Source organism: Pleurodeles waltl, chromosome 12, assembly GCF_031143425.1.
Source record: "Pleurodeles waltl isolate 20211129_DDA chromosome 12, aPleWal1.hap1.20221129, whole genome shotgun sequence".
NCBI lineage: Eukaryota > Metazoa > Chordata > Amphibia > Caudata > Salamandridae > Pleurodeles > Pleurodeles waltl.
The window spans coordinates 661072775-661085460 of record NC_090451.1 but is presented as its reverse complement, the minus strand read 5'-3'; the positions used below and the strand labels follow the sequence as shown (position 1 = coordinate 661085460).

Here is a 12686-nt window from a genome sequence, read left to right as displayed (position 1 = left end):
GTGAATGACAATAACGGTCCAGTGGATGAAGAGGACTGGCTGAAAGCCACATTAAGTAAAAGTATATTATACATATAATTTTAGTAAAGTAAAAAGGTTTTGGCCAGACCTAAAAATTGATTTCTTAAGAGCATACTGACTGGATACCTAAGTCTGACGTTTTTAAAACTAAAGACGAACCTTGATTTTATATTTTTAAAAAATGAAACAGTCGAACTATCAAATACAGAAAGAATACTTTAAATTGGAATGACTAGTGCTTTCAAAGTATTCCAAAGTTCAATTAATGTAATAGCATATTAAAATTAGCAAGATCAACACTGCTTTAAAATAGGGGTAGAGGGACTCACCTGCAAACTCTGGTGGAACTGGAAATTCTGCTCAGAATTTTTTTGAGGACACTGTTGTACAACTTCATCAATACAGATGTGAGAACAATATTTGTAAAAGTAGCTAATATTCCAAGCACAAACAAAAGAGACCGTTTTTATTACATTTTATTTTTTTTAGACTAACAGCAGAATATGAAAATGACGGCCAAAGCAGTTCTTTAAAAACGTTATTTCCCCCCAAAAAAGTGTCTGTGCTTTGCATAGGTCGGTCTTCACAGAAGACAAAACAAAACCAAATACCAACAAAAAAATACAAAAGAAATCAAACACTTTCAAACGTATTTACACGTTACAATAGGTCGGAAGCCACATTTATACATGTGCTCTGAATACAACTATAGAGGGAACCAATCCTTCTATATAGATTTATGTATATATGTATATATAGATCTCAGAGATATGTACATTGACTGCTCCGTGGTATCTTGTGAGGGGAACGCAATGCTGAATCCGTCAACAAAGTCAGATGTTAGCTGCTAGTCAGTCGTCTGGTTCAAGAGGGATGTTGCCCAAAGCAGAGCAGTCTTCTACTCCATTTCACCACGGAAGTTACAGGAAAAGACAAAGATCCACAGGTGGGACTATGGTACAGAGAAGGGTGAATGCTTATAGGTGAAGGAGGGTGGGGAATGTATATGTACACAATGGCCCATGATCTACCTACCCTTTCTACTTAGCAAGTTATTTGCACCCACGCATGAAGAGATCAAATGGTTGTTCGATATCTGCTCCGGCAACAAGTGTTGTTGGACAAAGTTAGGGGTGGGTGTGATAATCCCATTGCTTTACAAATGGCCAGCAACTCCCTTGCTGGGTCTGTATGAACATGAGACAATGAAGGAGGGAAACTCTGCTTGTAAACACTATCTCTCCTCTCTGCATTAAATATTTTTCACATATGGGGCATCTTGCACAGGAGAGGTCAATGCATGAGTCCAGACCGTAGCCACATCCATTGATTCTTGGCCAGAGAGGTTCTCACACTGTGCTGATAGCAAGGAAGGCCTAGAGGGTGCGTTATTGCTATTAAACGGATGAACTGTGGGGAAGACTGGAAAAAGCAAAAACGCTGTACAAACTTTCACTCATCCTTCTACACTAAATACGCTCTTTCTCAAGAAAGAAGGGCACAATGCAACAATCGCAAGTGACAAGCTTTCAAAACCTTCAGTAAATTTGGCATGGCTACACAGGTAAGGCGACAGAACCAGGTATTACATTACCAGCCTAATGTTAATTGTAATTTTAGAAAATGTGCCATGAATTGATAGTAGCTACCGCCCCTTTTGAACTTAACAAACTTCGTGCTTACCAATACATAAGACAGCATTTTAGCCATGAGTCGACTTCGTGAATTCAAGCAGCACTGAAGCTGTAATCAGATGAGCTAATTATTTAGTTAAATTGAAGACAGATCGCTCTCAAATTTTAAAGAATGATGGTGAAGATGGGTGATAATCGCATAAAGTCATGTGTTTTGTAAATAGTTCCAGCTTCCACACTGTGCCATCTAACAGAGTTACTATTATCCAACCCACTAATAACCCTTGTATTATTTAAGGGTGTTTGGAAGGCTTTAGGGCCACACCAGAGAAGTGCAGCCCTCAGTACTCAACTGCATGGAAGTTAACCCATTTTCCAGCTAAGCCACGTTTTCCTGTCTGCTCTGTTTCTGAATGATGAAATGATGCCCTATTGAATCACACAAAGTATCATTCATCTTTTGTCTTGCTATGAATTGTGCTTCTTCTGCTGCTCTTCCATTACCTTCAGTTCCTTCTCTGCAGAAGAATATTCCTTGCTGGCAGATGGAATTATAACTGGTGTGGCAACCTATTAATTTCTTTTCATAAACCAACCCCCATATCTATGTGCATCCTTCACAGAAGCTTTTACGAATTCCATTATCACAATATAATTATATCATCCCAACAAATGTAACTGGGGTACTTCTCTTGAAAATAGGGATGATCGTCACGCAATCACGATGGCCATTCTTCTACCTTTGAAGGTCAAACATGCATAATTACTGAAATTATGGGTCTCACCCTTTCTGTGAAGAACTGATCTCTCACTAATTTTGGACAGAAAATGCATCCACAGCGCACATTACTTAATTCATAACAACTACTAACACCTCAGTAGACTTGTGGTTCAAGGATGCTGTTAACTCCCTTATTCCAACTCAATATAGGAAAGCACACCTGCTAAAACATGAAGAGCAAAATGATTCAACATATACTTGCTTTTCATGCAAGTCTCCAACAACAAACAACGTAAAAAGCGTCTATTAGGAAATATAGAGTAATTATCTTCATGTATCTCTGAAGCCAAGTGTCTATACAAGTAACTATTTAAGAGCAGTGACAAATTCAGAAACACTGAGGAATATCGTTCCTTCACAACATCTATATGAGGCCCTAGCAAATCCCTTGATAAGAAAGCTTAGGTGCTGGTTCAGTTTTTAAGGACCAAAACACCTCCTGCAATATAACATGGACCTCAGTGATTTAAAATGATTTGTGTTGGACATGCCCACCTCTTTTTTTCACCTCCTGTACATCTTAAGTGGAAGAATGTCTAGAGAGTTCTTCAGCTACTCAAGATCAATCCTTGCTCCATGGAATTGTGGAAACATCCACTTACTTTTGTTTTCACAGCCATTGTGATAACACACTTAAAAACAAGAATTTTCCTCAAGGTTGCAAGGCACCTGGTTTTAAAGCTTTCCTCAACAAGTAAGGATTGGTTGCATTCATTCCAGGAATCCTCAGACACATACTTCTCTGTGAGGCACATGCTCTCTAAAGTACTTCATCTACCTATGATAGTAACCCAAACTTTTCATGCTAACTCCTACTAGAATGTATCAATTAATTTGGTCTTACCTGCCACAACCAAGACTATGCTACTTAAATAATCTTTAGACTGGAGAAGGACAACGTTGGGACCCTTCTGTTCTCTTAGGCCTTGCTTGCTGGCAATTGAAGAGGATGAGTGTGAATGCACTCAATGCTAATACTTCCAATGCAGAAATTCTTAACTTTAAGTGGTTCAACTCTGGCTGGCAAAACTTGATGAAGCACCAATTCCAACCTATAACATAACACTTTTGTATTTATAATGGACTAGTGCGGTTCTCTTGCACAGAAAGACATTGTGGTAGAAAATCTTTTCATCACATGCCGAGACTTCGGAGTATGATATTCCCGTTCCATGGAGTTCCGTAATATCAGCAGGCTACCATGGCTCTAATTCTATTTAGATTAAAGTATGCAAGTGAGTTATATTAAAAGTATTCTGGCTCCAAGCGGCAGCTAATGGCTGGAGCTGGGATCCTCATCAGCCGCAGTTACTTTAATCATGCTAACTGTGAAACCAGATTTGAACAAACCAGGGGGGGCTGAGTGACCCACTTGCTAGCTCAAGGCTGAGCATGGACAATGCTGACTCGCCCCATATACAGTCACATCAGACAGAAAAGTTTGGTACCAGGACCATATCTACCCAAGGGCAAATTTCATATCACAGAACAAGACAATGCAGAAAACTAGCTGTGCTGCAAGTGTCGTGTCAGCCAACTTCCTGTGGCAGACTCTTCATACAGTAAGCCTGGCATCATTAGTTTATTACTACGAGTCATTCTTTAGAATTTTATAGCATCTGTTGCCAAAACACTAAGAAAAACATCCACAAGTCCCATTCCATTATCAGGCGAAAGAAAGACCGGAAAAAATAACTTTAAAAACATGTTGCCTACGATATAAACAGGAACACGAACTATCACAATTCTGTGGCGTTACAGATGGAATAAGTACAATTTCTGAAGGATAACTGGATGGAAAAAAGTCCTTTCCAATTTTTCAGGAGACCATCACATGGCTAGGTGGGAAGATAACAGTGGGATAAGCTATTGAGCCATTCAAAAACAAGTGTAAAAGAGGTGGGATATGGGATATTAAGACTACGTACATGTTGGTGTGGTGGTCTAGACTAGATAGCGTATGTTCTGTTAAGAAAGACATTCTAGACACCAGTCTTGAGCAGGCTTAGTGTTAACATATACACAGGATATAGTACACAAATCCAGCACTACCTGCTTGAAGAGCTCAAAAACAACAGTCAAGTTTACCAATAAAGAGAATACTGAAACCTACTCTAAAAGACTACAGGCTGCAAAATAAATTAAGTTAACAAATGGGTAAAGACATCAGAGGCTATTTTAGAGGTAGGCTAGAAAGTGTTCATGGTCTTCTATGCCTTTTGCTTATTGTTGATTCTGTGAACTCTGCAGCCCTCGAAACAACAAAACAAAAATCTAAAGTGTTTCCAAATATTTCTCATTTACTCTATTTGCTTGGATCTCTTGCTCATTTACATCAGCACGTCACTCAACTGGCTAGTCATTATGCTTCTGTCTACTTCATGTTGGCTTATGGATATAAGATATCCAAGAAGAACCACTGGTAGAGCTCCTCCCCTCCCCCCTTAAGCTTTGAGTTCATCATCAAACCTCTTGTTTCTACTCCCACTTGTAGTCTAGAACGACTTTACAGCCACCCTCTTTCAAAGCATAACCTTCGCTCAGGCATTAACCTACGCCATAATGTGATAATCTGGCTACAATTACACCAGTCCCCCACAGTCCAGCAGGAGCTGCAATGGTTTGCCATCACTTGCAAAAGTGCAACCAAAAAAGGAAGTCCAACTAGTAATACTTAGCATGACAGCAATCAGTACTTATGAGATGGAGCAGCTCTCAACATCTGCAATATTATACAGTCGGGATATTTGAGTTTTCCGCCTGCATATTGTCTTGTAAACAACACTAAAAGCTTCTTCACTGTATCAGTGACAACATCAAACAAGGTGGCACTACCAAGTTACAACTCTCGAAAGACAAGTTAGACGTTTGCAAATGGACCACTGTGTAATGCGGTCATTCGCACCAGTAGAAATGACTTACTATGCAACGGGCTGTTGAACACTGAAGCAATATGCCTAGAAAACCTAAGAGAGTAACATAGTACATTTTTTTGGGTCTAGGATGGATACAAAATCCCGTTTCTTCAAAACATACACTTCCTTGAAAGTTACACTTTTCTTATAACCAACAAGAGAGCCACGTGCAGATGGTGGGTAGAGGGGAGTAGAGGCCAGCAGAGATTTGGATACAAACAGGGTGGGGATTTAACGACCATGCTAGTCACTCTGGCCAAATTCAAAGCAAGCATCAGAGATGTAGACATGACAAGATGTCACTCGCAAACAGTCATAAAGAAGAACTGGTAAGTGGCAGGAGATTGGGAAACTGGCACAGACAAGGGTCCTCCTTGAACACTGGACTCACAATTGGTGCTGGGAAAAGCGGCCCAAAGGGAACGCAGAGAACTGATTCAGCATTGCTAAAGCCCCTCGATGGAGCAAACGTTCTCTAGCCCCTCACCAGCCAGCATTCAAGTGATTGCTGTCCATGCAGACTGAGAGGGATAGGCACTCTTGATTCAGGAACGCTTCAGGCAACAAAGAACATTCCCCACTGCTTTGTTCAGCCGCACTCTCCCAGGGCAAAAGCCTCGTTGGCTACAGGAGTTTTGCTTAATTGGACCACCAGGTCACCTCGATCTGAAGATAAAGATTTCTAGGATTTAAAAAAAAAAAAAGGTTCATTGTGGATTCCCGATATTTTCTAAATAATCCTTTGGCAACAATTCCTGCAGAGACCTTCTCACCCCACGTCCCCTCCCACAAATATTCCTCACAAGCGTGTTTCACAGTCAGACACTTCATGGTTCCAGGAGCTGTGACTGACAAGGAAGGTGCGGTAGAATGGCCCAAAGGCCCACAAATCTTCAAGCACATTTCAAGATGCAAGTTTCTTCTGAATTAGTTATGTTCTCCAGGCAGGATGTCAAAAAGCGTTCAAGAGATGGTGGTTTTGTGCGCACAACGTAGAGGAAGGCAGACTTGGGAGAAGGGGTAAATAGTCTCCTAGAAGTCAAGGGTCCCATCTCACTCTGACACTTCATCAGCTGTGCTTGGCATTGTTTCACAATCACCTTGACTTAATTTTCAGTCTTAACGCTTTTGTTATTTCTGCGAAGGCCTCAGATTCTGTTCTAAAGGCATCACAGCTAGGAAGCCAGGAGGGCCATGAGAAAGAGCGAGACCGCCACAGTCAAGTGTAAATGTTCCCGTTTTGGGCTCGTCCCACTGATGCTCTTCTCCAGTTTTGGAATTTCAGGATTAAAATTATCTAAGGAAAGGCGAAAAGATACATTAATTTCTTACCAAAACTGGAGGAAACACAACTGGCACAAGAAAAAACATTCAACATTGGTGGAAAAACATGAAAACATTGTGGTGCCCAGATGTAAGTTAAGCTAATTTTTGGAACACAAAGAATTGCATGTCTGAGGATGAACCTGTCATACCTGGCTTCTTACATCTCTGGACACAAGTAAAGCTTCCAAGCTGTTGCCGACTATGCTGAAAACACACCACCAACACAAGCATCGTTGGCCATTGGCTGTACAATTTTTCACCAGAGGGCACTGAGTCAGCCTATATTAATTGAGTGTGCACATTCTATAAATATGAAACGTGCTCTTGCGCAGTAGTGACTACAAACATAACATATACAAGGTACCCACAGCAGTAACCCTGGCATGGACCTTTAGGCTCACATTTATACTTTTTTACCACCACATTTGCGCCGCTTTTTGACGCAAAAGCGGCGCAAACGTACAAAATACAATCGTATTTTGTAAGTTTGCACCACTTTTGCATCAAAAAATGACGCAAATGCAACGCTAAAGTATAAATATGGGCCTTCACACTTTTACTGTGACTAGTTGCTCTGTATGTGACCCATGACTGTGTGAGAAACGATTCTCCCTATGCATTGCAAATATTACCTATAAACCCACTTTTGCCCATCACTATATCACCGGCTGTGAATTTGTTTTAGGTACAACACTTCTCTGTTACTTCTTCATTCGTACCTCGATCAGTGTCTCTTGCAGAATCTTCCTGGTCTCTGTCAGTTGAGCTGATGGATATGATGCTTGGGTGAGAGTTGAGGCCAGACTTGGAGTAGCTGTCGAAAACAGAGCTAGAAACAGAGTCCTCTGAAGACAAATAATAAAAACAGCCCCGGGGTGAATAGGTACTGCTGTCCTCCAAGCTGCTCTCTAACAGGCTTGAACTTGTTCGGTAACTGTCCAGACATTGGGAAGAAGAGGTACTGCCACTACTGGGGACTTCTGTTGATTCAGTTGAGGGTTCTATGCCAGGTATGACAAATGTATCCACAGAACCTTCAGCATGGCTCTCAATAGTCATGTTGAGTTGCCCACAGTCCTTCACATCATCTAGCAATACCATGCTAATGCCAGCTGCTAGGCTATCGGAGTCACACAGGCTGTGAGATGGTGTGGAGATCTTTGAGGCATCCAAAACAAACGTATAAGTCTGATTCAGGGGGGAAGCTTCAGTTTCCACATCAGATCTGAGTACCTGGATGCAACAATCTAAACAAGCAAAGTCACTAATACGCTGGGGCCAAAATCTGACACGTGCCTCATAGTTTTGAATGTTATGTTGTTGTTTAAGTATTCAGAACCTGCCAATTTTCTATGACCAGATGACCTCTGTATCTTGCATTTACCTAGTGCTCCATGTGTCAACTTAGTACTTTCTGTATTACATTTCCCTGTAATTTGATGGCAGAACTCAGCCCCTGCTTGGAGCCCTTCAATGTTCTCCGTGGCGAAACTCTAGACTTTGGCCCTCATTACAACCTCGTCCGACCGCCATGGCTGAACCGCCAGTCGGCCGCACATGTGGCCAGAAACCCGCCGGCCGCATTTGGACATCCTCGCTGGGCTGGCATGGACCTTTAGGCTCACATTTATACTTTTTTGGCACCACATATGCGCCACTTTTTGACTCAAAAGCGGCACAAACTTACAAAATACAATTGTATTTTGTAAGTTTGCACCACTTTTGCGTCAAAAAATGACGCAAATGCGACGCTAAACTATAAATATGGGCCGAAGTTCTTACAACAGACGAAAAGCACAACAATCCCAATACGAGTCGATACAACACCACTTACTCAGAGCACATCATTCCGCCCATTAAAAATCAGAATCCCAGGCACAAGTGCGTCACAATTACAAAAACTGGCTTTGAAGTCCTCAGCACTTTCTCTGTGAGAGAGGTGAGGGAGGAGTGGAGGTGAGAATGTGGCTAGTAGGTTGTCACATAAAGTACATAGGAGAAAATAATCTCCAAGCGGAAAAGCTTGAATTAAACGTTTACTTCAAAGTTGTTCCTTAAGCCTCTTTACAATACAGCATTAATTATGAACTCTACTGGTGGACGCAGATATAGACATTACAATGCCCAAGCTCAAAATATTTCTTGCATGGCTTCACTGAAGTGAGCGCAGAGTAGACAGCCAATGAATAATGGTTCTTGTGGCTCCTTGCCCACGCATCCGTGTTCAAGGAAAGCTTCCTGTGCTAGTGGGTGGATTATGGGTGGGAATTGGAGGAGTATAGGGTGGGGGGGGGGGGGAGTGTACAGAAGACCTATAACAAAAAAATTCCAGGATATGAGACAGCTGCTATAAAATAAATTCTTAAGACTCCTGCTTGTATGGCCAGCGTCTACCACCTGTGACAAGGAAACCCTAATATGCTCATCAGAAAACCAACAATTTCCCCTGGATATCTCATAAGTCCCATATGGACTATGAGTAAAGCCATTACAAAAACAGAGCCAATGCCACTGACTGGTAAAGCCTATTGTGAGGTCTCCTTCCTAGGCTTCAGAAAGTCCAGAGATTTAATTAAACTCAATCTGAGCGCAGCTGGAACAACTCTGACCTAGAAGCTATGGCCCTGGTTAAGATCAGTGCTGTGTCTTTATTCTAGTATTTTATTCTCCAATTTGATCCTAGGTTGTACTTGATCTCTACAAAAAAGGCCATGTTGATTCTCTGAAATGAGTCTTGTCGATTTGGAATCGCAAAACAAGATTTTTTGTGCCAGTCCAAAAAAAGAAGGTCAACCAAGCAAAAAAGTGGAGACGTTGCTATTCTCCTGAGCTAGGCACATTATGGTGTCCTAGCAACCATGTAGAAACATTAAATTAGGGAAGCTCTATCAAATAATTGATTCATCACTGCTGAGCTGCAACTCCCTAGAGTTAGCTATTCTTCTTCTTTGTCCTCACTTCAGCTCTATGAAGATCTTTCACTTTTCTTCACAGGGAAAATCTCAAACATTTGTACAAATATCACCTTTGAAAGGGCTTGATGTATGATGTAGGAAGCTGGCCTGGTGTGTGTTGTGTGGTGAGCACCTATGGTGTTATCACCTTATACCACGTCTAGGTATCCCATGTTAGTGAGCTGTAGACAGTGTCTAGGAAGCCAAGGCTCTCTTAGAGGTAGCTGTGGATGAGCAGCCAAGACTTATCCAGGAGACATGCAAAGCTTCTGCAATACCACTACACTCATTTAGCATTTACACACATGAAAGAACCACACAGTGTTACAAAAATAAAGATACTTTATTATAGTAACACAAATACTAAAATACTGGATAGGCAATACTCCAATAGGAGGTAAGTAAACACACTTATGTACACATTAGAGGTCAGTGATTAGCATAGAAAGCAATAGCAAATAGTAAAAACAATAGTAAATAGTGAATGCCCTAGGAAGAAACCAAATAATATACTAAGTAAGTGGAATGTGATAGGCAGTCCCTCACCCAAGGTAGTGGAATCAGTAGAAGGGAGCTGGAGGAACTAGGAACCCCAAAAGGTAAGTATAAGGGTGTCCCCCCCAGCGACCAGGAGAGAAGAGGTAGGTACCTGTTTTTCCCCCAAACCCACAGGAGAACTTTGGAAAAGGACTGTGCAAGACCCAGACAAGACAGGAAGAAACCAAAAGTGGATCCTGAGAGAAGAGGACCTGCAAAAGAAGGGGAATCAAGTCCTAATCGAGTTGGAGTGTCTGGCTATGGCAGGAGCCACTACCCAACCTTCTGTGGATACAGGACCAGGTCAACGGTGGATTTAGAACATCAGCAGTGCAGCACAGAAGGAGAAGAGAAGTTCCAGAAGTGATGTAAGAGATGTTCCACATCAGCGGTTGTGATGCAGTAGGTCAATGGTGCTGGCAAATTACCAACAAGCCTTGGCAAATGCAAGAGTTGGAGAATATGGTTTTGCAAGGCTGAAGAGCACCAGCGAGCCCAGGGAACTCGACCCAAGGAAGGGAGCCCAAGGTGACCCTCAGCAGCTGGGAGAGTCGCAGGAAGAGGAGGCAGCCCCCACAGGCGACCCTTGGGCAGGGTACTGTCCTGCGAGGAAAGGCAAGAGCTTACCAATTTCAAAGTTGGACAGCTGGTAGAGAGGGCCAAGGCGACCACTCCAGACCAACACCTGTGATGCAGGATCCAAACACCTCTGGAACAGAGAAGATCCACGCAGTTAGTGCCTCCGAATACAAGGGAGTGACTCCTTCACTTCAAGGAAGATTCCTTCTTACTTCTTGTACAGACTGAAGACTCATTGCCCTCGGAGGATGCAGAGCCAGGGAAATGTTGCAGTTCCTGGAAGGAGCCGGAGAAACAATGTTGCAGAGCGAAGTCGTTGCTGGAGTTGCAGATTGTGAGTTCCTGGAGGGTCCAGTTGCTGTCCCGGTGGCCAGAAGATGAAGTAAACAATGCAGAGGAGTCCTGCTGGAATCTTACAGGTTGATTCTGAGGACCCGCCAAGAAGGAGACCCTAAATAGTCCAGGAAGGGGGGATTGGTCACCTAGCAGGGTGATCACCTATCAGGAGGGGGCTGTGACAACCCCTGCCTGACCTGGGCACTCAGATGCTCCCAGGGGCCCCTGCCCACCTTGGATTCAAGATGGCAGAATCAAGTGGTTACCTGAAGGAGCTCTAAACACCATCCCTGGGGTGGTGATGGACAGGGGAGTGGTCACTTGCCTTTCCATTGTCCAGTTTTGCGCCAGAGCAGGGACTGGGGTCCCTGGACTGGTGTAAACCGGTTTATGCAAGGAGGGCATCAAATGTGCCCTTCGAAGCATACCAGTGGCTTGGGGAGGCTACCCCTACCAAGCCATGTAACACCTATTTCCAAGGGAGAGGGTGTTATCTCCCTCTCCCACAGAAAATACCTGGTTCTACCTTCCCCTGCCTGAGCTTGTCAAGCAGCAGGAGGGAAGCTGCTTGTCTGAGGGTGGCAGCAGCGCGGGGTGCCTGGAAAACCCCTGAAGACTAGTAGAAGCCATGTTGGGGATCCTATAAGGAGCCCCCAGAGTGCATGGAATCATACAACCAATACTGGCAACAGTTTTGGAGTATGATTCTGGCATGTTTGATACCCAAAGTTCAGAGTTACCATTATGTAGTAGAGACAGGGGTACCTGTGTCCATTACACGGGTAAAATGGCTTCCCCGCACTTTACGAAGTCGAGAGCAATGGAGCTGGAGTTGCAGGTGCTCGTGCAGGAGTGCCCTCACACACAGGTACCTGCACCCTGCCCTCTGGGCTAGGACTGCCTACCATAGCAGTGGCTTACAGTGACCTGGTGCAGATAGTGAAAGGGTGCATGCACCTTTTCACTCAGGCTGCATGGCACATTTTGCATGGGCTCCCATGGGTGGCACAATACATGCTGCAGCCCATGGGGGACCCCTGTTGCCCCATTGCCCTGGGTACCTAAGTACCATATACTAGGGACTTATATGAGGAGCACCAGTATGCCATTTGTAGTATGTGCTAAGTCCTAAGCAACCACATTTAGAGGGAGAGAGTACAGTCTCTGGAGTCCTGGTTAGCAGGATACCAGTGAACACAGTCAAACCACACTGACAGCAGTCAAAAAGTGGGGGTAACCGTGTCAAAAAGAGGGTACTTTTCTACACTTGATAAATGTAATTTCCCTGAATCCTGCAGGGAACAATTGGGTAAATCATTGAAACGTAAATTATAGCCACTCCACTGAAAACTGTCCTATTAGTTTTCTGAAGGACCTCTGACCAGTAAAACGAACAAGCATGTCCATTCAGTTCTTATAAACACATTTCAAAAGTTGTTAAAGAAGTCTCCAAGTCAAAGTACTGTCACTGGAGTCTGGCAGGCTGTAAAAGTGAAACCCTTACTCAAAAGGCCCTCCTTCAAACAGATGCAAATGAATTTAACCCTATCTCCCTGCCAATATACTTGGGAAAAGGCCCTCCTTCAAACAGATGCAAATTAAT

General features: G+C 43.1%; 1 protein-coding gene across 1 annotated transcript in view; it reads right to left on the bottom strand.

Moving 5' to 3' along the window:
- Positions 1–481: 481 nt before the first annotated feature.
- Positions 482–12686, bottom strand: part of EFNA3 (ephrin A3) — a 362074-nt gene continuing 349869 nt past the window's right edge. Inside the window, exon 5 of the mRNA XM_069218411.1 lies at positions 482–6648. Within this exon, the coding sequence (XP_069074512.1) occupies positions 6527–6648 (122 nt within the window). The 3' untranslated portion in view covers positions 482–6526. The remainder of the gene's footprint in view (positions 6649–12686) is intronic.